This window comes from Hibiscus syriacus, unplaced genomic scaffold, assembly GCF_006381635.1.
Source record: "Hibiscus syriacus cultivar Baekdansim isolate YM2019G1 unplaced genomic scaffold, ASM638163v2 tig00116965_pilon, whole genome shotgun sequence".
In the NCBI taxonomy this organism is placed as follows: domain Eukaryota; kingdom Viridiplantae; phylum Streptophyta; class Magnoliopsida; order Malvales; family Malvaceae; genus Hibiscus; species Hibiscus syriacus.
This window is the reverse complement of record NW_024063490.1, coordinates 5,332,904-5,360,122: the sequence shown is the minus strand read 5'-3', so window position 1 is coordinate 5,360,122 and position 27,219 is coordinate 5,332,904. Positions and strand designations below refer to the sequence as shown.

Below are 27,219 nucleotides of genomic sequence, written 5' to 3'. Positions count from 1 at the left end.
CAGCGGGTGTTTTCAAATCTCTGCTTGCAATCTTCCAATGGTGGGGTTTTAATGTTACTTTTATAATCATTGACAAATGGATCTTTCAGGTTTGTTTCTGACTTTTTTTTTTTAATTTTCATATACTCTGATCTAATTATTCTGTTCATGTTAGAGGAATGTGGCTCTTGTTTTCAGCTTTGTCTAGGCACATAAGTAGCAGATATAGGAATATATGTATGAATGATTCCTCATATATTGTTAGTATGTTCATTTTGTTATTAGATTGTGATATAACTCCATTAGTTGGAATTCTTTTAACATAATTTTCATTGTAAAATAGACCTCAAATTGATTTGAATTACAAAATATTCTTTGAACTCTATCACAAGTTATTTTAGGATGTATTGTCATGAGTCATTGACAAAGTTATAAAATTGTTGTTGTTCGTTGATATCATAAACGAGTTTCAGCCTCGATAAAATTAAAGATATAATGTTACATAGTGTTTGATTAAACAATTATTTTAATCTCTATATGTTTTCAAGTATTTTGATTTCAACGTTTTATTTTAGGGTAAAAATACTATTTCATTGATGGAAATTGTTGGTCAACAAATGATCATTACTTCAAAATTGAAGTCTTTTATCCTAAAATGAAACTCTGCGGCCAAATTACTCAGAAAAGGAATAACGATCAAAGTGATCATTTAGTAGGACGTAAGGGATCTTTTTGTCCTAAAATGAAATGTTTGGCTAAAATATTTTGAAACAAAATAAGAGTTAAAAATGACTATTTAATCAAATATCGGGATATTTTACGACATTATATCAAAAGATTAAGCCAAGAGCCAGAAGTTGTTAAGCCATCTAGTGCTAATAAGGTAGCCGCTGACGCCATTGCTCTGCTTCCTAACCCCAATAGTTAAGCAATTTCGATCTATATTTTTGATACATTGCTCAACAAACTCTTCATTCTCGCTTTTCCCACACAGACTGCAATAAAAAGATGAGAAAGAGAGTGACAATAAATGATGAAGAAATCATTTCGGGTTGAAGAAGAAGAAGAGAGGGTTAAAGGAGGCATTCATCATTACCAGGTTAAGAAAGGAGATTGCCTTTTTTGACCAAGTACCAACACAGACACTCCAAGCTTCTTCACTTGGCTCATCACTATCGCCAGCTTTGGCCCTTGGATTGCCACTGTTTCCACTTCTACCTGGATTTCATTTCGGTTTTCCACGTGAATCTTCATAATGATCAAATTGTAAACAAGGTCCTTGTACTATGTGGTTTTGGTCGATTTAGTTCCTATTTGTAATTTTATTACTTTTATTAATTTTGACTAATAATTTGACTTGACTTTATTTATTAACGCTTATATGTTACTAGGTTCATCAACAAAAATTGATTAACTGAAAATTGATTCGTTATGTTCAGACATTTTATAAGTTTAAAAATTGTGGTTAACCTAATTGGATAGAAATCATTTTTTTATTTTATTTATAATTAATTTTAATTATTTTATGATGTAAAAAATAAGTATTTTGTACTTAAAAATAAGGAAGATGACTTTAAAAATACTAATAATGAATTATTAATGTTTTTTATTTACTTCAAAAATATTTTTTTAATGAAAATTTTATGAAGAAACTTAAAAGCTTTATAAAATAACTTTTAAAATTAATGAAATAAAGTAGGTGTAATAGAAAACTCTATAAATAAAATTAAATAAACCAAAAACTAAATGATGGTTTAGAAAAATATTAAGGGTAAATTATCATTTATTATCTAAACTATCAGTTTTAATCCATTTTAGTGCCTAAACTTTTATTTTTTTTAAACCATACCTAAAGTTTAGTTTTTGTTTCATTTTAGTATATTTTGAAAAATTAAACACATTAAGTTTTTAATGGCGGTGTACTAAAGTGAAACAAAACCTAAATATTAGGTATAGTTTTGAAAAAAATTAAAAGTTTAAGTACTAAAATAAACCAAAACTGATAGTTTATGTGTTAAATGCATACTTTACCCAAAAATCAAATCCAACCGTGTATACACCTCATACACTCTAGGACAAAAAGTACACATAAAAGTTTAAGTACTAAAATAAACCAAAACTGATAGTTTATGTGTTAAATGCATACTTTACCCAAAAATCAAATCCAACCGTGTATACACCTCATACACTCTAGGACAAAAAGTACACATTTCAAAGAATAAAAAAATCAAATTATATTGTTAAGAGACTAAACATGCAATAGAAAAGTACATAGTATAAGAACCTTATATACAGAGACAGAAGTACGAGAGATGGATGGGACCATGTCCTCAAATTTTTATGGAATAAACACATTTTAGGTCTATGGTAATTTCAAAAGTAAACAAATTGATCCTTGAACCTAAATTATTTCTTAAAATAAAAACCTTTTAAGTCCCTAAAAATTTCAAAATAGACATGTTAACCTTTTACTCATTATATTTTATAAAATTCTGTTTGTATTAACGAAAGAGGATACTCTAAGGATCTTCTTTCAAGAAAGATTGATTTGATCCCTTCCCTTCAAAGAAGAGAAATTAAAGCAAAAAGAAACTGAGAAGAGTTGCCTGAGGTTTACAAGCAAAAGGAAAGAAGAGTGTGAACACTTTGGGATTGGGGAGATAACATGGAGTAGAGTAACCAAATCACCCTTGTTAACAACATGTGTAAGTGCCCACATCATTGCATGCTTAGAATGTGAACTTTGGTCCACCACAACCATCACCCTCTTCCTTAAAACCAACCCATCATCATCATCATGACCATTGCCATACATGTTAACACGACCTTGTTCCATTCTCTGAGTCCTTAAGGTTGTCTCACAAAACCCAACACATTTTCCCCCTCCAACAACGTTGTTGTCATTGTTGCTCATTTCCCACCTACAGGATTTAGATTTCCAGCCTTGTTTTACACTTAGCTGCCTCAAAAACGAAGATGAAGTTGGCATCTTTTTGTTACTTGGAACACCTAAAATTGGGTGGCCAAAACAAGATGAAGACTGGTGACTGGAAATAGGAGGTCGGTTACTAAGTTGTGGGTGAAGTTGGTGGGTTGTGGGGGGGAGTTGGGGGCTTTTAATTTTGAGAGAAAGACTGTTAATGACAGAAATAACTTCTATTATATATTATATATGAAATATGAAAAAGAAAATAATTAAGAAACGTGTCTCATCAATGAGAAATTATTTTATAATTCTGACTCATCACGTCATCAATGATATTAATGAGTCACATACATTAATTTTAAAATAAATATTCACTTTTTATTTACAAGTAGTAAATAGGTGAATATTTATCTTAAAAAATTATATAGAAAAATGTTATTGATTAATATAACGGGTGACGTGGTGAATAGGATTCATCTAATAATTTTTCATGGTGGTGAATAACTCAAATTTTTTGTAATTATTATATTGGTTTTAGGATTTGAGTCGAATCCCTCGACTCTGTATGATATATTATATCATTTATGAAAAAATTTGAATAAATATATATATGTATTGTGTATGGTTGTAGAAAATTGTTTAAATTTGAATCAAAAGTATCATAATATTATAAATATTTATAATTAAATTTAAACAAAAACTCGAATAAATTGACTCTACTTGAAAAAAATTCAAGTAAATTTGAGTTATAAAATGAGACTCGTCATCTTGAATAACTCAATTTTTTTCACTCTACTTGACTCAATCGAGCGCTCACCCCTACCTGAAAATAAATTTTATCAAACTTTCCTTATAATATATTTTCTTTTGGGTAAAGTACACAAATGATCCCTTGTCTATAGGTTGTTGTTTTGTTGAGCCCCATGACTATTAAAAATAACAAAATGATCTCTCAACTATAGGGCGTTGTTTTGTTCAGTCCACCAACTTTTAAAAGTTATAAAATGGTCACGCGACTATTCATATGTTCTAAACATATCCTTTTCTATTAAGTCTAATATAGAAGTTAACATGATGAATGATATATGATAAAATTTGATCCTAGAATATTTTAAGTTGTACTTTGTGGATCGAATCTGGTTTACATTATGTCACCAAGCCAACGTTTGAAATATTATGTCACCAAGCCAACGTTTGAAATATTATGTCGTCGAGACAATACTTGTAAGCAACAACGATGCCAGTAAACATCATTAAAATATAATTTTATCGTATCGTAGTCAACATGTTAATGTCCAGCTCAGATTAAAAAAAATCACTAATGTTGGTAATATTCTTCGAAAACAAAATATGAGCATAACATTTCAACAAAGATTATTATGTCTGGTAATAATATTTTTTTACAAACCAAACATGTAATACTCTTAACTTGATTCAGTCAAAAATTGGGTCAAAGATGTCACATTAATTAATGTAAACTTAAGTGGAATCGAATCAATACTAAATCGAACTCGAAAACATTCAAATAATAAGCAATCATTAAATTAGGCACTAATTTGTCTTTCTTACCAAACATGAAAAATATGAGCATAACATTTCACAAAGATTATTATGTCTGGTAATAATATTTTTTACAAACCAACATGTATACTCGTAACTTGATTCAGTCAAAAATTGGGTCAAAGATGTCACATTAATTAATGTAAACTTAAGTGGAATCGATCAATACTAAATCGACTCGAAAACATTCAAATAATAAGCAATCATTAAATTAGGCACTAATTTGTCTTTCTTACCAAACATGATGGTCCAAAGCATAGTAATTCATCAAGAAGAGTTTAGAGCATAAACCTTACAATTTAAGGTTTGTTTATTTCGAAACCAACAGAATGATTTCAAAATTTACCCCGTAACGACTCAAATTTACGACTCAACATATCTAACTTGATCGAGAGATATATGGAACGATGTGAGTATGTGATTAACACCGATAGTCAAAATGTGGGCCTAATCGAATGAGATTGGTCCCATAAAGGTATTTTTGAGTTAGGATTAAAAGAGAAAGGACTAAAGATGCACTTTACTCATTGTTGAAAAATAAGCTGAATACTCATTTCTCCCCCTCGTATTTTTCTTTCTCTTACCCCTTAAGCTTAAAACATTAAAGGAGTAAATATTTGACATTCAAATCAATCATCCACATAAGGATCTTATTTAAGTACATTTAGAAATGTTAGAAGTTTACATAAATCAAACGACTTCAGTGGTTAAGAGATTTTTGTTGTCCATTAAACTTTTGAGTTTGAGCACCACATATGCTAGGAGGATATGAGCATTCATTATCAAATATTGAGAGTCTTTAAAAACATACTTAATTTTATTCACCTCAAACTAATAAAAAATATTATAACTTTATTCCATAATTTTAAAAGATAAAACATTTATTTGAGCAAATTCAAAGGACATTAGCTCTCTATTTGATCAATTTTTAAAAGTTTGAGTCTTTATATGAACAACCTTTAAAAGAGTAGTCCTTATTTAAATATTGACACACATCGTTATGATATCAAAATAAATAGCCTTAATCCCAATAAAATGAATAAGAATAAGTAGAATAGTGAGAGTAAGGGTCGATCCACAAGGACTAGGAGTTTGACGATCTCCTCGCTTTTGATATGGTTGTAGGCATGATTTGTAAAAGGAATTAGAGGGGAGATTTTGGAGAATTAAAGTGAAGTAATAAAATTGATTTAAATAAATTAAAATATTAAATTAAGAAACTAAAATTCAATTGGTAAAAATCAGCCTTGGGCTAAAGCTTTAGCCTCGATTTAAATCGATCCTCGAATAGGATTTTACCTTCGGGCTCACGCTGGTTACAATCTATAGGGCCCAATCCCTATAGCTTGTTTTTCTCTCAAATGAATCGAGAATCTAAAATCATTTTTCATATCTCGACTCTTTGTGAGTTAATAGCGGTAATCGCTTATTAATTCAACACTTTTGAATTCTGGAAAAACCCGACTCGGATTCTACCGTCTCAATTGAGAATCTAATCCAATTTTAGTTTCCCTTAGCGGATCTTCACTAAGTGTTTTCACAGGAAGTCGAATGTGTTGCAGGCTGATCATTCCTCCCAACTATTAATCAAAATCGAAATTCAATTCCAACGTGCACTTTTTGAAATGAAATCGTTTTGAAATCACCTTGAGTGTATGAAGCACTTTTCGATTCTCACGACTTAGAATTGAGCCATTGCTCTAGCCCTTGGCTATAGAAAGCTTAGCTAAGCATGGTAGAAACCATACTTAGCATTTTGAAAGAAAAATAAAGTAACTTGAAAAGTAAAAAGAAAGAAAAACTTTTATAAATCTAAAGGAAGAAAGAAACAATAGTTGAATGAATTCGAAATAAAAATCGATTCTTAGAGGCTTACTCCAATGGGGTGTTTATAGTCCTAAAAAACCTAGAAAATAATATTCAAAACAAAACATAATTCTTAAAAAATAAAAAAATAATAAGATAAATCCTAATTTAAAATAAAAAATTTGGCTAAGTCTCATTCTCCACGCCACTACTGATCAGATCTTCTAGAAGCTGCTGACTGGTCCTTCTAGAAGCTATTGACTGGGAACTACGTCACTTGCCATGTCATCGCCACATCAGTTGCCATGTCAACTGCTAACTAGACGCCATGTCGGGTGTGTCATATCCCAGGTCGTGGCCAATAATCCGGTCATGAATCCAGAAAAAAGATATCACGATTTCGTTGTTCTTAGCATAATTTCCGGAATTCAATGTCCTACATCAAAAATAAATGAAAATGCCCAAGTTAGCAACTAAAATTATATAATTAAGGAGTAATTAATCATAAAATAATGTATAATTTAAATACTAATCAAATTCCCCCTCACTTATTCAATGCTTGTCCTCAAGCATTTATCAATTATCATGCTAAAAAACTCAAGTTGCTAACTTCAATTCCATAGAATTTCTAAGATTTCTAAGCAAACTCAATCAAGCAAATGTCGAAATTCAAGCTCAATCAAGCAATGCATAATCAATTAAGAGTAAATCAATCATGGCATTTCAATCATCCATCAATTTCAAAGAATACAAGACTTAGTTCCTCACATGGGTTCACTCATTTTGCTCAAGTGTTTCGGGTGAAAGAATTGCTCAAGCCTAAACTAATCAACACATTACTGTAGGCATGTAACTAAATATAATATCCACTACTTAGTATGAAAATGATGCAACAATCAAGAGGGTTTCAAAACGGGTTGTAACGGGGCTAAGGTTCGGGTAGGAAAAGGTCGAGAAATGGGGTTTTAAAATTCAAGACAAAGTAGAGACTATTCCGAAAATTTATTCAAAGGAAGATAAAAATGAAAGGAAGGCGAAACAAGTTTTTCAAAGCTTTATTCACTCATTTTTCTTTTCTTTTTTTTTTCTTTTTTCTGCTCGAACCAAAAAAATTTCTTCACTGAATTTTTTGCTCACTCAAATCAAAACTGCACTGAATTTATGCACTGTTCAAACCAAGCTCCACTGGTTTTTTTGTTGTTCGAACAGGGTAAATTTCTGGACTGTTTTTTTCGATTTTGCACTGTATTTTTTTGAACAATTTTTTCTGGTTTTTTTCTGGAAATAATCTCACATTGTCTTGAAGAAAAGTAACAAAAAGAGGAAAAATAAAATAGGCTTGGGTTTAAAAATGTGGTAAATCAAAGAAAAGGATATAAGGCTCAAAGTGGTTCACAAGGGGAAAATAAAAAGGGTAGGTTATTTGTTTGGGAAGGGAAATGGGTTTAATCCTAATGCCTCTATCATATCATAGCATCATAATCAAAAGTGTAGTCTCAACAAGCATCGAGTTACAGGCTCTAGAATGAAATCAATTAGTTCGGCACACTCAATTGAAACAAAGAGAGAAAATAAAATATATGCTCATTAGCCTTAAAACTCACATGAAAGGCTTATTGAACTAAGTCATGATCCAATTTAATCAATGAATTCATGAAATTGCCACGAAAAATTTACATCAACTAGTTGTGCCATGATATCTTGAATCCTAAATTTAACAAGAACATGCTTGAATTCACAAATAAACACAAAGAAACTAAATCAAACTAAAGATCGGCAACCAAGATTATCAACGATTCAAATAAAGAAATAACCAATTTCAATCAAAGAATAAGCAAAGGCTAATTTGATTTATAATTACACCCCCACTTAAAATAATATTGCCCCAAAATGAACAATAAAAAGTAAAATACAAAAGAGAGACGGTGAAAATACCGGTCAATGTCGGCCGCGGCAGTGACCACTTCTAGAAGGTCCCAGGTGAAGGTACGAAAGTATCTCGACAATTCTAGTTTCGATGGAGTCTAGCCGGTCATGCACCTCATGGATTTCACTATACACGTTCGAGTCCAAACACCTAGCATCCAAAGAATCCATTGCAAAAGCATAAGTAATTTGATTTGAATCAAATGTTAATGAAAATAAATTAGATACAAGGCTAGTAATGTAAGGTCCAAGAATTAATGGGCTATCGGAACGCACAACTCGCTTAAAGGCGTGTGCAAACCAAAAATCCAAATTTACCTTCACACTGATTTGCATACACTATAAGAAAAATAATTCAACCTTACTTAGTGAGGACGTAGTGTCATTATGCCCAGAATAATTATATGCTAGGAACTGGTATATGTAGCGGAGGGTGGGATCGTGAATATGCTATCCTTTGGTATTGCTTGCATTGTAGGTAGCACCGGAAAAACTGGTAAGTCCTTCGTATGCTACATCCGTGTTGAATTCCTGCGAAATCTCACATAAAGAGGTTAAAACATCATGGTCCGTGACATCTGTCGCGAACCCCATAGAAAAATTATAATCCACTAACGATTGAACGAAATGTTTTCTAAGTAATCTATATGATTTGGAAAAAATGTAAAAGTCATATAAAACTCAAAAACCAATTCGTAATAGGTAACATATCGAATTTTAGAATAAGAACGCCAACCAATTGCATCAAAATAATCCATGATAGAATCACGCAAATGCAAGGAATCAAGAGTGTGATCAGGAATATACTTATAGACTTGGAACCTACAGTGTCGAATACTGTGGAATCACCAAGCCTCTTCATCGTCAAAGTTGAGATAACCTTGAAGTACTTCCTTGTCGTGATCAGGTGCATGATCATCGTAGGGAGGCGTTCTGTCGTAACTCGCGACAAAAGATGGGGAATGTTGTTGCTAGTTGTAGTTTCGACTAGAGAAATACGTCGGCTCAGGGCTTGGTTGTGGCGACGGATTCGAAAATCTAGAAGCAAAGTCATCTGAAAAACCAAAAATAGGATGTCATATTAGTAATGGTTTGATATCGATAGGAGTATAATTTACCTTGGATTATTTGACATGTTCGGGTACTGTCAAATGAGTTGAATGAGTGACACCCGACTCGATTGCGAATATGTCAAAGATAACATTGAATAAAATTTCAGAGTGGCCAAAGAGGATGGTCGATTTTGGCGTGATTCGGATGGAACGACATAACCTTACAGTGACACCATATAATCGAATGAATGATAAGCGAATGATGGTGGCATTGGCTCAGGCGTGGACGGTGAGTACATGCTTGTAATGTATGTATCTCTCCACGTCGAGCGGCTGGTTGAGGAATGAGAGCAGGTTATGGAAGTGAGTTAGAGCTGCTCGGAATGTTAATCACTGGAGGAGCGGTGAAATGGCGTCGGCCACCACCGAGATTAACTGGTGGGAGAGATGGATTGCCCGATTTGTTTCTTGTCATCACCATGATTTCTTGATAATTTAATGAAGGAGAAGAAAAATTGGAGCAAAAATAGTGACATTCACCGGTGATGAAACGGTAAGGGCACGGTGGTGCTCGACTAACAGCGGCGAGGTAGGCGACATCAATGGTGTTTAATGGTTGTAAGGTTTTGGCCAATTAATAAAAAGAAGGGGAAAGACTAATTTTTTTGTTGTTAACGTAAGATAGGGTATGAGTTTTAATTTGGTGAGGTGTTTTGGTTGATAAGGGAATTTAATTAGAAAAAGGGGAGTGATAAGGGGATAAAGTTATCAAATCCAAAAGAAATTGATATTGATTGGGGACTAGGGGCAGCCGAAACTTACAAAAATATGGGAGAAAGATTTTAAGGGAATATTGGGTGGCAAGGGGAAAAATTTAGGGTTTGGGTTGTACTAACATGCACCGGTCACACTTGCTGCTATTGTGCATCGAACTCCTCTGCTTTAATGAAATGGTGTGCTCAATGCATGTAGAGATTGAGCTTTTGCCTTCCACGATTTTTACTCCAAATTGGCCTTAAATTTGGTCGACTTCAACTTCAATTGAACCGATTCTTCGCTTCGTCTTCATCCGTACTTAAATTAAAATTCTCGGGGAACCTAAAAAATTCAAATCAAGAATTAAATGCATAAACTAAACAATGAATGGAAATAACAAACAAAAATTGAAAACTAAAAATTAAAAATAAATAAAAAGAAAATGAATTAAACAAAAACGAAATGGGTTGGCTCCCATCAAACGCTATTGTTTAACGTCGTTAGCTCAACGACCCCTTTTTAAAGCTTGGGTTCTTCTAATTAAATCTCCTCGACTAATCAAACTGGAATGTTTTCATAATACATCTTTAACCTTTGGCCGTTTATTTTAAATTGAGTTTCCAAATTGTCTTCGATTTCTACTATGCCATGAGGAAAACTGAGTCACCGTAAATGGTTCAAGCCACTTTGATCAAATTTTCCCTGCAAAAAGCTTAAGTTTAGAATTAAATAACAAAACATTTTTATTAAAAATTAAATAATTTAAAGGATATCATTTGATAATGGAACTCTCTCGTCTTTTCTTTAAAAAATTAGGCTTTATCGTAAGCGTTTTATCGGATTTCTTCTAACTATTGAATGTGTAGTTTCCATGTTTCTTCGATTGATTCTATTTCCATATTGCATTGCCTCACTGCCCAATAGACTTGATGTTCTAGTTCAACCAGAAAATTGTATGATTTATAAAAAACAAGGCGGTATAGAGACATCCCAGTCGGTCCTTTATAAGACGTTCGATATGCCCAAAGCTCATCGATTAACTTTAAGCTCTAATCCTTTCGATCTGGCTTGACAATCTTTTCTAAAATTGCCTTAATTTTACGATTCGACACTTCCTCTTGCCCATTTGTTTGTGGATGGTAAGCCGTGGTGATTCTTTGTGTTACACCAAACCTCTTCACAAGCGCCTCGATAATGTGATTGATTAAATGGGTTCCTCTATCACTGATAATCGCCCTTGGTGTTCCAAACCTGAAAAAAATAAAAATTTTCAGAAAATTCACAGTAATTCTCTCATCATTATTTTGGGTTGCTTTCGCTTCAATCCATTTCGAAACACATTCAACAACGAGAATAATATAAGTGTTACCAAAAGACGAAACGAAAGGAACCATATAATCAAGACCCCATGTGTAAAAAATTTCACATATATGGATTTGATTTAAATTCATTTCATTTCATTTCTATGACTCATATTACCTTATCGTTGACACTTTTCACATGATTTGCAATGAAAATAAGCATATCTAAAATTATTCGGCCAAAAGGAACTGCATTCTAAGATCTTGTGAGTAGTGCATTTCAATCCAAAATGACCACCACACGAGTATGAATGACAGAAATTAAGAATCTAGTTCAACTCCTCTTCGACGACACAACATTGGATTACTTGATTGGAGCAGTTCTTCTAAAGATAAGGGTCATCCTAAATGTAAAACTGAGATTCCATCTTGATTTGATTAATTACAGCTCTTGGTAAGTGTATCCGAATTTTACTAGAGGCTAAGTAATTCACCACGTCGTCAAACCATGGAAAATTCTTTTATTGCGCCAAAATTAAGTGTTCTTATAGAAATTCTTATTTAATTGGCGAGTCGGATGAGATGATAGAAATTCGGCTCAAGTTATCGACTACTAAGTTTTCTCTCCCCTTATTGTCTTTTATTTCCAAGTTGAATTCTTGAAGAAGTATAATCCAATGAATTAGCCTCGGCTTTGCTTTCTTCTTGCTCATCAGGTACCGTAATGTTGCATGATCAGAAAAAATGATAATGTTAATACCAAGTAAATATGATCAAAATTTTTCTAAAGAAAAAACTATGGAAAAAGTTCTTTTTCGGTTGTAGAGTAGTTTATTTGAGCCGAGTCTAAGGTGCGTGATGAATAAGCAATAACGTGCAGCTCCTTGCCAATTTTTTGGCCGAGAACCGTGCAAACGCTAGTGTCAGAACCATCATACATAAGCTTGAATGGATATTCCCAGTATGGTGGTTGCACAATTGATGCTATGATTAGTTTTTCCTTCAATGTGTTCCACAACTTTTGGCACTACAGATTAAAGTCAAAAGCTTGGTCTTTTTGGAGAAGATTGCACAACGGCTGCGTTATCTTCGAAAAGTCATTGATAAACCGTCGATAAAATCCTGTATGGCCAAGAAAAGAACATACTTACCTTACCGTAGTGGGGTAAGGGATTGAGTGAATAACATCGGTCTTGGCTTTATCAATCACAATACCATTAGAAGAAACAATGTGTCCAAGAATCAACCCTTTATTGACCATGAAATGACATTTTTTATAGTTTAAAATAAGGTTGTATTCTAGGCTCCACTTTAAAACATTTGATAAATTAAAAAGGCATTAGAAAAAAGTATTACCATATACCGTGAAGTCGTCCATGAATACCTCTACACCTTTCTCAAAAAAATCTGAAAAGTATTGAGCATGCAATGTTGAAATGTGGCAGGTGTATTGCACAGTCTGAAAGGCATTCACTTATAAGAGAACATTCCAAAAGAGAAAGTGAAAGTTGTATTTTCTTGATCTTCAGACGCCACAGGGATTTGAAAGAAACCTGAAAATCAATCGAGACATCAATAGTGAGTTTTACTAGCTAATCTTTCTATTAATTGATCAATAAACGGTAAAGGAAAGTGATCTTTGTGAGTTAAAGAGATCAACTTCCTATACTCTATGCAGACTCGCCACCCATTTTGTACTCTAGTTGGAACTAACTCACTTTTCAGGTTTTTGATTACCGTAACGTCAGTGTTCTTAGGTACAACATGAATCAGACTTACCCAACTATTATCCGAGATTGGATAAATAACATTGGCGTTAAGAAGCTTCTAAATTTCATTTTTTACCACTTCCATCATCATTGGATTTAGTTGGTATTGTCCTTCTTGTGATGGTTTAGCTCCTTCTTCGATCTTAATCTTGTGCATACAAGTTGAGGGACTCAACCCCTTAATATTGGCTATGGTCCAACAAATAGCTTCTTTATGTGCACGCAATAACTTTAGAAGATCTTCTTGCTCTTCCTTGGTTAATTTTTTCGACACAATCACTGGTAAAGTATCATTGTCGCCCAAAAATACGTACTTCAAGTGATCCATTAATTCTTTTAATTCAATATGAGGAACCTGCAAAACAGAAGGTAAAAGTTTAGATTTTGAATGTGTAGTAATTTTATCATAACAAATAGAATTAATGGAAAAAGTTTGTTCAAACTCTCTAAATTCACCATCAAAGTTGTCCAATTCACTGCAAAACTTATTGACGGAGTTAGTTTCAATAAATTTATCAACCACAGGCTCAATCACATCAACAAACTTAATACTTTGAATATTTTTAGGATGTCGCATTGCTTTGTAAACATTAAATTTAGCGATCTCAACATCGAATTCTATTGTGATAATACCGCTCCTCACGTTGATTTTTGTATTGGCAGTGCTAAGGAATGCTCACCCAAGGAGAATCTCAGATGAAGTATTTGAGTGGTCGTTTTCCATGTCGACGACATAGAAATCGACCGAAAAGATTAGCTTGTTTACCTTAACTAAGACGTTCTCCAAGAATCTTTTTGGGCAGATAACTGAGGGATATGCTGATTGAATGGTAACTCTAGTTTCCTTTAATGGTTCGACTAAAAAAATGTTGTAAATGGATAAGGGCATCACATTTATTGAGGCTCCCAAATCGTACATCGCCATTTTAATGCCCACTTTGTCGATTTTGTAAGGTATAACGAACATGACTTGGTCCTTCAACTTTGATAGAAGCCGTCGGGTCAAAACTACAGAAATGTGCTCTCCAAGGTTTACTTTCTCATGCATGGTAAGTCTTCTTTTAGTAGTACAAAGCTCCTTAAGGAAACGGACATACCTTGAGACCTTATGGATTACTTCTAAGAGTATGATGTTGATCTCAACTTTCTAAAAGACATATAGGATATCATTCTTCTTGACTTTATTCTCTTTTTTTATGAATCTCGATGGGAAAGAAGGTGGTATGGTATATGGGGATGGTGTAGATTCAGGTATCAGATTCTTCTTCTTTTGAATTGTGGTTTCATCCTCCTTTTGGTATTTGGCACCACTTGCTTTATCGTTATCCAAGTCAATTGATTCTTCATCATTTTTTTGGGATTTGGCATCAATCTTCTCTCGGATTAGTTTCTCGATAATTATTCCATATCTGAGAGTGATGGCGCTCACATTCTCCCGTGGGTTCACTTTGTTATGAGAGGGAAAATTGTTGTGTGATTCTAAACGGCCCACAGTTTGTGTCAATTTCTTGTAAGTGTTACTCTGCATGATTTTGAAATATTTCTTGGGATTATGTCAATCGCTCCACAAGGGTCTTAAGTGAAGTCTTTGGCGATTGATATGTTGCAGTGGCCTTGGATGGCAAGCTTGATTCGACCTCTTTTTTGTGCATAGTTAAAATTAGGATGATCTCACCACCCTGGATTGTATGTATTGCTATGGGGATTATAGGGCCTTTGGTGAGCTCCCAAAAAATTACCCACATCATTCACTTTTATGCTTCATTATTCTTGTAGTGTTGGGCAACAATCGTTGGATGATCTGGCATCATACAAATCCCACATACTTTGGCTGTTATGTTATTTCCTGCAACAAGGGAATTAACAATATTAGTTAATTTATCGATTTTACTTTCAAGTGAAACGGTGCTTACCTCATGAACATGTCAGTTGGATTCACTCGATGCGCCAAATTGCTAAGAGTTGGCTGCTATCGTTGAAAGTAACTCCCTTGCTTGGTTTGGTGTCATGTTGACGAGAGCTCCCCATTAGCAACATCGATCATCTTTATCTTCATAGGAAGCAAACCTTCATAGAAATATTGTAGAAATGTCTGTTCGGTCAATCCGTGTTGCGGACAACTCACACATAGCTTTTTGAATCACTCTTAGTAGTCGTAAAGTGACTCCTCGTTCTTTTTTTTAATTTCTAGGATGCTTCACCTCAGTTTTCTTGCCTTCGCTGTTGGGAAAAACCTGTCAAGAAAAATACAATTTAAATCAACCCAAGTATTTATCGAGTTTGGTGGTAAGTAAAATAGCCATTCTTTTGCAATGCCAGAAAGAGAAAATGGAAATGCTTGTAATTTAATTTTTTCTTCGTATACTCCTTGAGGTTTCATGCTTGAACAGACCAAATGAAATGGCGTATCGCCTTGAGGAAAGACAATGCAAAGTGGTTGTTGTACCGCAGGAGCTGCGGCTAGTTTGCATATGGTTTGATCATCCTTTGGTTCTGGATGATCTACGTCGTATGTCGGATTTGTAAAGGATGTGAAATCAGTGTCGATTGGATTGGTGAACTACGTGGAATCTATTGATTCCTCGTATGTTGCGTCAGTTGTGTCTTCGAAACTTGTTTGTTCTTGTCGTTTCTTTTTTTTCTCCCGAAGTGTTTGATCGTGAATTCGTCTCGCTCGGGCTTCGATTTTTGGATCAAAATTTTTTAATGTGCCCGGATTCTTCCTGGTCATAAATTAAAAACAAGAAAATTAAATCAATAATTTTGCCGTAGTTCCCGACAGCATCACCAATTTTGAATGCATCGTTATGATGCCAAATAAATAGTTTTAATCATAATAAAATGAATAATAATAAGTAGAATAGTGAGAGTAAGGGTCGATCCACAGAGACTAGGAGTTTGATGATTTCCTCACTTTTGATTTGACTTCAGTTGTGATTTGTAAAAGAAATTAGAGGGGATATTTCGGAGAATTAATGAAAAGTAATAAAATTGATTGAAATAAAATAAAATAAAATAGTAAATAAATAAAATAAAATTCAATTGGTACAAATCAGTCTAGGCTAAAGTTTTCGTCTCGATTTAAATCGATCATCGAATAGGATTTTACCTTTGGGATCACGCCGGTTATAATCTATAAGGCCCAACCCCTATAACTTGTTTTTCTCTCAAATGAATCGACAATCTAAAATCAATTTTCAGATCTCGACTCTTTGTGAGTTAATTACGGCAATCACTTATTAATTTCACACCTCTAAATTCTGGAAAAAACCCGACTCGGATTCTATCGTCTCAATTAAGAATCTAACTCGATTTCAGTTTCCCTTAGTTGACAGCTGCTAAGTGTGTTCACAGGAGGTCGAATGTGCCACAGGCTGATCATTCCTTCCAACTATTAATCGAAATCGAAATTCAATTTCAACGTGCACTTTTTTGAAATGAAATCACCGTGATTATAAAAGGATGTTCGATTACCGATCCTTGATTTTTGAAAACTAAAAATGTAACCCTTAAGGGTATGAAGCGCTTTTCGATTATCACGACTTAGAATCGAGTCATTGCTCTAGCCTTTGGTTATAGAAAACTTAGCTAAGCATGGTAGAAACCATACTTAGCATTTTGAAAGAAAAATAAAGTAACTTGAAAAGTAAAAAGAAAGAAAAACTTCTATAAATCTAAAGAAAGAAAGAAACAAGAGTTGAATGAATTCTGAATGAAAATCAATGCTTAGAGGCTTACCCCAACAGGGTATTTATAGTCCTCAAAAAACCTAGAAATTATTATTCAAAACAAAAGATAATTCCTAAAAATAAAAAATAAGATAAATCCTAATTTAAAATAAAAAAATTCGGCTAAATCTTCTTCTTCATGCCACTACTGGTTGGATATTCTAGAAGCTGTTGATTAGGCCTTCTAGAAGCTGTTGACTAAGCCTTCTAGAAGATGTTGACCGGGTGCCACGTCACCTAGCACATCAGCTGCCATGTCATCGCCACATCAACCGCTAACTAGGGGTTCGTTTGTTTCACGTAAAACGTTTTTCGAAAAATATTTTCCACATTTTCCAGTGTTTGGTTGGAGGAAAACTGGTTGGTCAACGTAAAACATTTTCCTGGTCAACAGAATTTCCTTTGTGTTTTCTGTGTAAATCATTTTCAGAACTTTTCACTTCAAAGAATAAATACTCAAAATAATTTTATTTTATGAATTTAATAATAATAAAATATTTTAATATCATTTTAATCAAAATATTAATTATTAAATATTTAAAATATATTTATTAATATTTCTAATAATATAATATTATATTTTAATAATAAATATATTTAAAATATACTATTTAATATTTTTAAAATATGATATAACACTATTACAATAATAAATAATTAATATAATTTATAATATTTTTATTTCAATAAAATATACCAATATTTTTGTTTTTATTAATAAAATCATAAAAAATAATATTTTAATAATAAATAAATTATTTTAATATTTTAAAAATAATAATATTAAGTTTTATGAGAAATAATATTATTTATTGTATTTAATATTTGTAATAAATAATTTTTAAAAAATTTATTAACTAGTGGAAAAGGGTTTAAACAAAATCTTCCAAACATCGTAAAACGTTTTCCAGAATTTTTTTTTCAAAAAATGTAATTCCTTTTACGGAAAACGTTTTCAGTGAAACAAACGGACCCTAGAAGTTGTTGACTAGGCCTTCTCAAAGCTGTTGACTGGGTGCCACGTCACCTAACACATCCTTTTTGTAACACCCCAACCCGTATCCGACCCAGATACGAATCCGAAGTGTCACTTAACCTTTTTAAAACATGTACTTGTATAATATAGTGAGTAATTTAAAACTTTTATAACATATAAATGACTAATTTACATAAAAGACATTTTCATTATTCCAAAACCAATCAGAGCATGTATCTTTCACTTATTATTTACATATAACTATTCGAAACATTTATAAAACTGTTCATAGCTTAAACAATATATTCTTTTGAAAACATGCCAACTAGAACTTTATATACTAAAATACATATTATTCACATCTTTTCTGATCTGACCTTTAGTAAGGAGAACTGACTTGTCTTGCTCAAAATTGCTCTTTCCTCTTCTCGAAACCTACGTGTAAATCACTTACACGCTAAGTCAAAGACTTAGTAAGGCATATAAACATATAAGGTAAACGGTAACTAATAATCATACCTAAACAATTCTTACTATCATTTCATACCACTCATACTTTTACATGTAACAAGTATATGCATACATATATGTCATTATCATTCATATCTCTTATCTCATGTTCCTATGATCTCTTATGTCCATATCATATAACATATACCATAACCAATTGCACATATACATACCATGTCATGTAAACCATATATATATATTATCATAAAACACGTACACCCAAGCAATTATTTTTATCATCTTCATTTCTTTCTTATTTTATAACTATCATTGATTCCTTTCATCATATGGTCTTATAAGTTACCATTTGTACAATCAATATCACACATGAAATTCCACAAGGAAACAAACATATTATCATATCACTTTATTAATATTATCTATTTAATAGCCCATGATACACATGTGAGAACTAAAGATATGCGAGTACATAGAGGTTGTGCACTAATGCTGTCACCACAGCTCATATAATTTCACCGAAGTGCCACATATAATTGCACCGTAGTGCCGCGTAGAATTGCACCGTAGTGCCATATAATAATTGCACCGGAGTGCCTTGTAGAATTGCACCGTAGTGCCATATAATAATGTCCATAAGGACTACATATCATTCCTTAAGAATCATTACATATGCCAAGGATCAAGTATGTGTCTCACCAGACTTCATACATGTTCTAAAGAATACATATATGTCCCGAAGGACCACATATCATTCCTTAAGAATTATATACATATGCCAAGGATCAAGTATGTGTCTCACCAGACTTCACACATGTTCCAAAGAATACATATATGTCCCGAAGGACCACATATCATTCCTTAAGAATCATATACATATGCCAAGGATCAAGTATGTGTCTCACCAGACTTCACACATGTTCCAAAGAATACATATATGTCCCAAAGGACCACATAGACCCTCGACTCTTGGCATGCCAACTATACCCCTAGCTCTCATGACACATAACATGGGCATTATCTTTTATATCCTTTTACATATTCATGTAACCATATCATATATTCATATAAGCTCATGGGCTCATTCACGTATACATGTAATCACGTAGTTTCTTTCATGTAATTCATGTCACTTTTCATATGAATTCATATTCATATGTCACATAGGATTCACCCTCATGTATCACATATACTTTCTCTTTCATATGGCTCATAACATTTCTCATGTGTTCATATGACATGTAACTCATTGTCATCTTATCATGTTATCACATAAACATATCATCTTACAATACATACAAAACACATCAATACCTATATTCACATATACCTGTCATTTCATTATCCTTATTATTATTCTTATCATCACCATTAATCTCTTTTACTTACCATATTCATATCAATAACACATATACTCATGCACACATATAAATGATAACAAATACATACTTCTATGAATTCATGTTTTTCATTATGGGAAATAGACTTATCACAAGTCTTATTTTCCCTTGAACCACATATACTAGAGAATGTGCACTCACCTTAGCTTTGCTTTGATTCGATTATAATCCTTCAATTGATCCGTAACGAGATCACGTTCTATATCTACATCATCATACATAGATCTATATTAGTATTATAACTAATATACTCTAATGGTTCACTCTTTAGACTAAGAGAAAAGGCAATTTCATCTTTTAATGAAGGTATGCATCGATGTACTACTGATGCATCGGTGATAAAATGCATTCGATGTTTGTTTATTACTGGGATGCATCGATGCACTACTTATGCATCGATGCACGAATTGCATTCGATGTATTTATTTTAAAAGAGTGCATCGATGCACTACCAATGCATCGATACACCTTTAAACAATTTTTGGGTTTTAACATTGATGCATCGGTGCACTATGAATATGCATCGATGCACTCTGCCCAGAACCTCTTTTTGAACCCGAAAATTCCTTCTTTTTGGATTAAATCCTTCATATTTCAACCCCTTTCATATTCCTAACTTTCATATACATACTTAAACTTATGAATATTCATTTATCTCATCTTTAACCTCTAAATTCCATCTTTCATATGGAAATTCAAGAATCATACTCAATTCCTAACATGTTCCAAATTCCATTCAATTGCTTCTAACTTCTTAATTAGACCCTTGACAAGTCAAATCCAACTTTAGAACTTCAAAAACCTTTCTATAACAAAAGTTTATTTATAAACCCTTAATAGAAATTCCTTTCTAATTCTCTCTCTTTGGTGTTTTATACTTATATAAGCTTTCATTAAGCTTATATAACCCTCAAAGACTCAAATCCAACTTAAAACTTTCAAGAAATCAAAAGCTAAATCAATCTTACCTTTGCTCTTGGCTTCCACGTAAAGAAGAAGAAGAAAGGAGAAGAGAACTCTGGAGAATTCTCTCCCTTTCCACGTGTATTTATCCTTACCAATCCCATTTTAATTCATTTCTTGGTCAATTGACCTTTTTGCCCTTTATTTCCTTTAATAATTACTAAATAACCTTCATCATATATATCCAATAATCATTGAACTATTTCATTCTTCTACTTTAGTCATCAAATTCTGAAACTTTACAATTTGGTCACTAACCCATAATTTGGGATGTTACAAATCTCCCCTCCTTTTAAAAATTCGTCCTCGAATTTTCACTGCACATCCTGAGAAGAACATATCTTCTAACGTTCTCATGTTGCTTTCTGAACTTAATCTTTTGTATCATCTTTAATAACTTGGTTCTTATCTTTTCAATTATTCGACTACCTTTTTACTTTATATCTCCTATCATGTCACTTATCAGATAGACAATAACATTAATTCTTATTACTCAAACTCATAAATCAATCAAATTCCTTGTCAATCTTCAATTGTCTTTCAAGAATCACCAACTTTTATTTCATCCTTACTTGACTGACTCCAAAACTTCCTTAATATATATAAATCTTTATTCATTTCTCTGAATACATCCACTTGACCAAGAAACATAACCTTAAATCTTCATCATAACTGATTAAACATACACTTTGCATAACTAAACAATTTCTCACATTACCTGACATACCTTTCTTACTTCTGGTTAAACTTATAACCTATATCTCAACATAATCTTTATCACATCTAATTCTTTAAACTTCATCCTTTCATTTTCTTCATAACTCAAAATCTTCTTATACGCCAATCATATCTTTCTTTCATGTTCACATACTCTTTTCCTATCACTTAAACTTATCTCTGATTACTAGTCTTTATTATATCTTTATAACTTTACTAATCAACTTCACTTATACAAAACCTCATTCTTATCGTATTTTGCTTGTATTTTCTTCCTTCAAAATTTTCTTTAAGACACATAAATATTTATCTCCTTGCCTATATCATATCTATATGATCAAAATACACAACCACATCCAGATTCGTATCTCATTTGATTAACTTACTTTATGTTTCCTTCAAATCTGATAATTCTAACATCCATGCCACTACAGCTAATTAATAACAACTTTTCAATCTAGGGCGTAAGCCCTTATCAAATTAATCTTACACATCATTTCAGTTAAAATCAACCCAGTGTAATTCACTTATTGAACCCATACTCTCATTCATATACAATATTATGCCTTGTTTCCTTTATTATCTTTCATTCCAATGATTAAAATACATAACCATATCTCAATCCACACCATACATAATTAGCTTACCCTGAAATCATCTTCTAATCCTTTAACTTTAATACACTACTATCTTATAACTCTGTTAGTCAACATCGATTCTTCCAATCTAAAACATAAACCTTCATCGAACCATTCATATACATTCTTTGCAGTCGGAACTATTTCAACAATAGTTTACTCAACTAATCAAATAAACATTCAATCTCATACACCATGTCACTTCCATTATTCAAACTTAACATTCTAACTTCCTTTATTTATAAACTGATCATTGATGTACCCATACTTAAACTCTTCTTATTAATTCTTAGTTTTACTCAAACATTTGAATCCTCACTTCCTTCACTCTATCACTTTACTATAATCACAGTATACAACTGTATCCAGATTCACTTCATATTTGGTTATCATAACCTACCATATCTTGAAATCTTGTAATTTCAATACATTCCGTCCCATAATCTTGTTAGCTCACGCTAACACTTTCCATCTTAAATACAAAAACAGTATCTACCTCACTTGATACATTTAAAATACTTCTTATCCTTCACATTATTTAATTTCTTGCAAAACACTTAATCCATTCCTTGGTCTTTATCCATTTATCCTTTTATAATCCACATTGTCTTATACATAACTAAACCATATCATGTTCTTCATACTCCCATGCTCTTTTATATCACATATATTTATCCTTAACTATCACTCCTTATCACATTTTCATTGCTTTGATAGTCAACTTTACTTGCACAAAACCTTATTCTTTACCATTCTTATACTTATGTTTTCTCCTCTTGTAAAAAAAAATATCACCAGATTTCAATACTCATCTAATCCATTTAAAATACTTTTTCTGCTTCGATTTACATAACTTCTGAAAGAGCATTTAACCCAATTCACAAGGGTTATCTTTAACCCTGACTTATCCTCAATTAACTCTTTGTTTAATCTTTCAAGATCAAACCTACTGTTGTAGTCTGTCGAACTCTCATCTGATTTGATTCTCTGACGGAGAATACAACTAATTCATGTCTGGTTTAAAGTTGAACCAGAATCTCTACCTTTCTTTGATGGTGCTAAAATTCTATGAAGCACTAATTCTCTTAATCATCTGAGATTTTATTTCTCCAAACTTTTCGTTCTGAGATTTTTCTCTTTAAAGCTTTAACACAATTAACCATTTCTTGAAACGATAACAAATTCAAAACCAGTAACACTCTTTTAATTTAAGGCGCAAGTCCTAACAACAAATCACATGTATCATTTTCAGTCGGAATTAACTCAGCAGCAAATCTGCTTAGCTTAATAAACTTATAATCATACTCATACAAGGTGTAATTCCCTTGTTTCAAGCTCGTGTATTCCAGTTTCATCTGTCTTATAAATTGGTCATCAATGCACTTATTCTTGAACTCTTATACAATTCCAATCACATCATTTAATCTTTTAATGTTCTTATGGTGACAATTGTCCACCATACTCTAACTTACCAAAGTAGTAACAAAACTACTCAATTCAACATCTCCACTTTGAAGAAATGAAAACCTTCTATCATATCATTCAACCAAAGGTCTATAACAATAGAACCTTCCTCAAATCCACCCTTGAACTTGGGTGCTCGCAACTTTATCAACTAATTTGATACATTCATTCTATGAGTTAAAGAAGTATAAATTGGAAAACACATCAGAACATTCTTCAATCATGAAGAATAATTTTCCAAATTTTATACAGGCATTTCCTGAGGTGTTCGCTCTTCTCCCTGCCTGGCCAGGGCAGGTGAATGCGATTACCTTCAGGTTTATTACCTTTCACTTCTTTCAAAACTCTTATTATCATACTTTTATTATAACATAATAATATATTTTTATTAGCAAGACAGCATACTCCTTACACTATCAGATCAGAATTTTTCACTTTGAGTTGGCATGTACACTTTTTAAAATACTTCTGACTTCGATTTAAGCCTAGAATCGGCTAAACCGTAGCTCTGATACCATTAAATGTAACACCCCAACCCGTATCCGACCCGGATACGAATCCGAGGTGTCACATTGACCTTTTTAAAACATGTACTTGCATAAAATAGTGAGTAATTTAAAACTTTTATAACATATAAATGACTAATTTACATAAAAGACATTTTCATTATTACAAAACCAATCAGAGCATGTATCTTTCACTTATTATTTACATATAACTATTCGAAACATTTATAAATCTGTTCATAGCTTAAACAATATATTCTTTTGAAAACATGCCAACTAGAACTTTATATACTAAAATACATATTATTCACATCTTTTCTGATCTGAACTTTAGTAAGGAGAACTGACCTGTCTTGCTCCAAATTTCTCTTTCCTCTTTTCGAAACCTACGTGTAAATCACTTACACGCTAAGTCAAAGACTTAGTGAGGCATATAAACATATAAGGTAAACGGTAACTAATAATCATACCTAAACAATTCTTACTATCATTTCATACCACTCATACTTTTACATGTAACAAATATATGCAAACATATATGTCATTATCATTCATATCTCTTATCTCATGTTCCTATGATCTCTTATATCCATATCATATAACATATACCATAACCAATTGCACATATACATACCATGTCATGTAAACCATATATATATATTATCATAAAACACGTACACCCAAGCAATTATATTATCATCTTCATTTCTTTCTTATTTTATCACTATCATTGATTCCTTTCATCATATGGTCTTATAAGTTACCATTTGGACAATCAATATCACACATGAAATTCCACAAGGAAACAAACATATTATCAGACCACTTTATTAATATTATCTATTTAATAGCCCATGATACACATGTGAGAACTAAAGATATGCGAGTACATAGAGGTTGTGCACTAATGCTGTCACCACAGCTCATATAATTTCACCGAAGGGCCACATATAATTGCACCGGAGTACCGCGTAGAATTGCACCGTAGTGCCATATAATAATTGCACCGGAGTGCCGCGTAGAATTGCACCGTAGTGCCATATAATAATGTCCATAAGGACCACATATAATTCCTTAAGAATCATATACATATGCCAAGGATCAAGTATGTGTCTCACCAGACTTCACACATGTTCTAAAGAATACATATATGTCCCGAAGGACCACATATCATTCCTTAAGAATCATATACATATGCCAAGGATCAAGTATGTGTCTCACCAGACTTCACACATGTTCCAAAGAATACATATATGTCCCGAAGGACCACATATCATTCCTTAAGAATCATATACATATGCCAAGGATCAAGTATGTGTCTCACCAGACTTCACACATGTTCCAACGAATACATATATGTCCCGAAGGACCACATAGACCCTCGACTCTTGGCATGCCAACTATACCCCTAGCTCTCATGACACATAACATAGGCATTATCTTTTATATCCTTTTACATATTCATGTAACCATATCATATATTCATATAAGCTCATGGTTTCATTCACATATACATGTAATCACGTAGTTTCTTTCATGTAATTCATGTCACTTTTCATATGAATTCATATTCATATGTCACATAGGATTCACCCTCATGTATCACATATACTTTCTTTTTCATATGGCTCATAACATTTCTCATGTGTTCATATGACATGTAACTCATTGTCATCTTATCATGTTATCACATAAACATATCATCTTACAATACATACAAAACACATCAATACCTATATTCACATATACCTATCATTTCATTATCCTTATTATTATTCTTATCATCACCATTAATCCCTTTTACTTACCATATTCATATCAATAACACATATACTCATGCACACATATAAATCATAACAAATACATACTTCTATGAATTCATGTTTTTCACTATTGGAAATAGACTTATCACAAGTCTTATTTTCCCTTGAACCTCATATACTAGAGAATGTGCACTCACCTTAGCTTTGCTTTGATTCGATTATAATCCTTCAATTGATCCGGAACGGGATCACGTTCTATATCTACATCATCATACATAGATCTATATTAGTTTTATAACTAATATACTCTAATGGTTCACTCTTTAGACTAAGAGAAAAGGCAATTTCATCTTTTAATGAAGGTATGCATCGATGCACTACTGATGCATCGATGCATAAAATGCATTCGATGTTTGTTTATTACTGGGATGCATCAATGCACTACTTATGCATCGATGCACGAATTACATTCGATGTATTTATTTTAAAAGAATGCATCTATACACCTTCAAACAATTTCTGGGTTTTAACATTGATGCATCGGTGCACTATGAATATGCATCGATGCACTCTGCCCAGAACCTCTTTTTAAACCCGAAAATTCCTTCTTTTTGGATTAAATCCTTCATATTTCAACCCCTTTCATATTCCTAACTTTCATATACATACTTAAACTCATGAATATTCATTTATCTCATCTTTAACCTCTAAATTCCATCTTTCATATGGAAATTCAAGAATCATACTCAATTTCTAACATGTTCCAAATTCCATTCAATTACTTCTAACTTCTTAATTAGACCCTTGACAAGTCAAATCCAACTTTATAACTTTAAAAACCTTTCTATAACAAAAGTTCATTTATAAACCCTTAATAAAAATTCCTTTCTAATTCTCTCTCTTTGGTGTTTTATACTTATATAAGCTTTCCTTAAGCTTATATAACCCTCAAAGACTCAAATCCAACTTAAAACTTTCAAGAAATCAAAAGCTAAATCAAACTTACCTTTGCTCTTGGCTTTCACGTAAATAAGAAGAAGAAAGGAGAAGAGCACTCTGGAGAATTCTCTCCCTTTCCAAGTGTATTTATCCTTATCAATCCCATTTTAATTCATTTCTTGGTCAATTGACCTTTTTGCCCTTTATTTCCTTTAATAATTACTAAATAACCTTCATCATATATATCCAATAATCATTGAACTATTTCATTCTTCTACTTTAGTCATCAAATTCTGAAACTTTATAATTTGGTCACTAACCCATAATTTGGGATGGTACACGTTTCCATGTCATCGACACGTCAACCTCTAACTAGATGTTATGTCGAGTGTGTCATGTCCCAAGTCGTGCCCACAAATCTGGCCATGAATCCAAAAAAATAAAAAAAATTGCTCGATTTTGTTGTTAATAGCATAATTTCTAGAATTCAATGTCATGCATCGAAAATAAATGAAAAGATCCAAGTTACCAACTAAAATTATCTAATCAAGGAGTAATTAATCATAAAATAATGTATAATTT

General features: G+C 32.5%; 1 protein-coding gene across 1 annotated transcript; it reads right to left on the bottom strand.

Moving 5' to 3' along the window:
* Positions 1 to 817: 817 nt before the first annotated feature.
* LOC120191131 lies at positions 818 to 2,968 on the bottom strand. Its single transcript, XM_039194122.1, has 4 exons — positions 2,852 to 2,968; positions 2,597 to 2,818; positions 1,076 to 1,227; positions 818 to 974 (listed from the first exon to the last, which is right to left on the bottom strand). The coding sequence occupies exons 1-4, from the start codon at positions 2,966 to 2,968 to the stop codon at positions 818 to 820; spliced, it is 648 nt and encodes a 215-aa protein (XP_039050053.1).
* Positions 2,969 to 27,219: the final 24,251 nt, after the last annotated feature.

Coding starts and splice junctions, on each gene's coding strand:
- LOC120191131 (XM_039194122.1), bottom strand. CDS start 2,968: ATGCCAACTTCATCTTCGTTTTTGAGGCAGCTAAGTGTAAAACAAGGC. Junction 2,819..2,851: donor TTGTTGGAGGGGGAAAATGT/GTTGGGTTTTGT, acceptor TTAAGGACTCAG/AGAATGGAACAAGGTCGTGT. Junction 975..1,075: donor CAATCTCCTTTCTTAACCTG/GTAATGATGAAT, acceptor TTTTTATTGCAG/TCTGTGTGGGAAAAGCGAGA.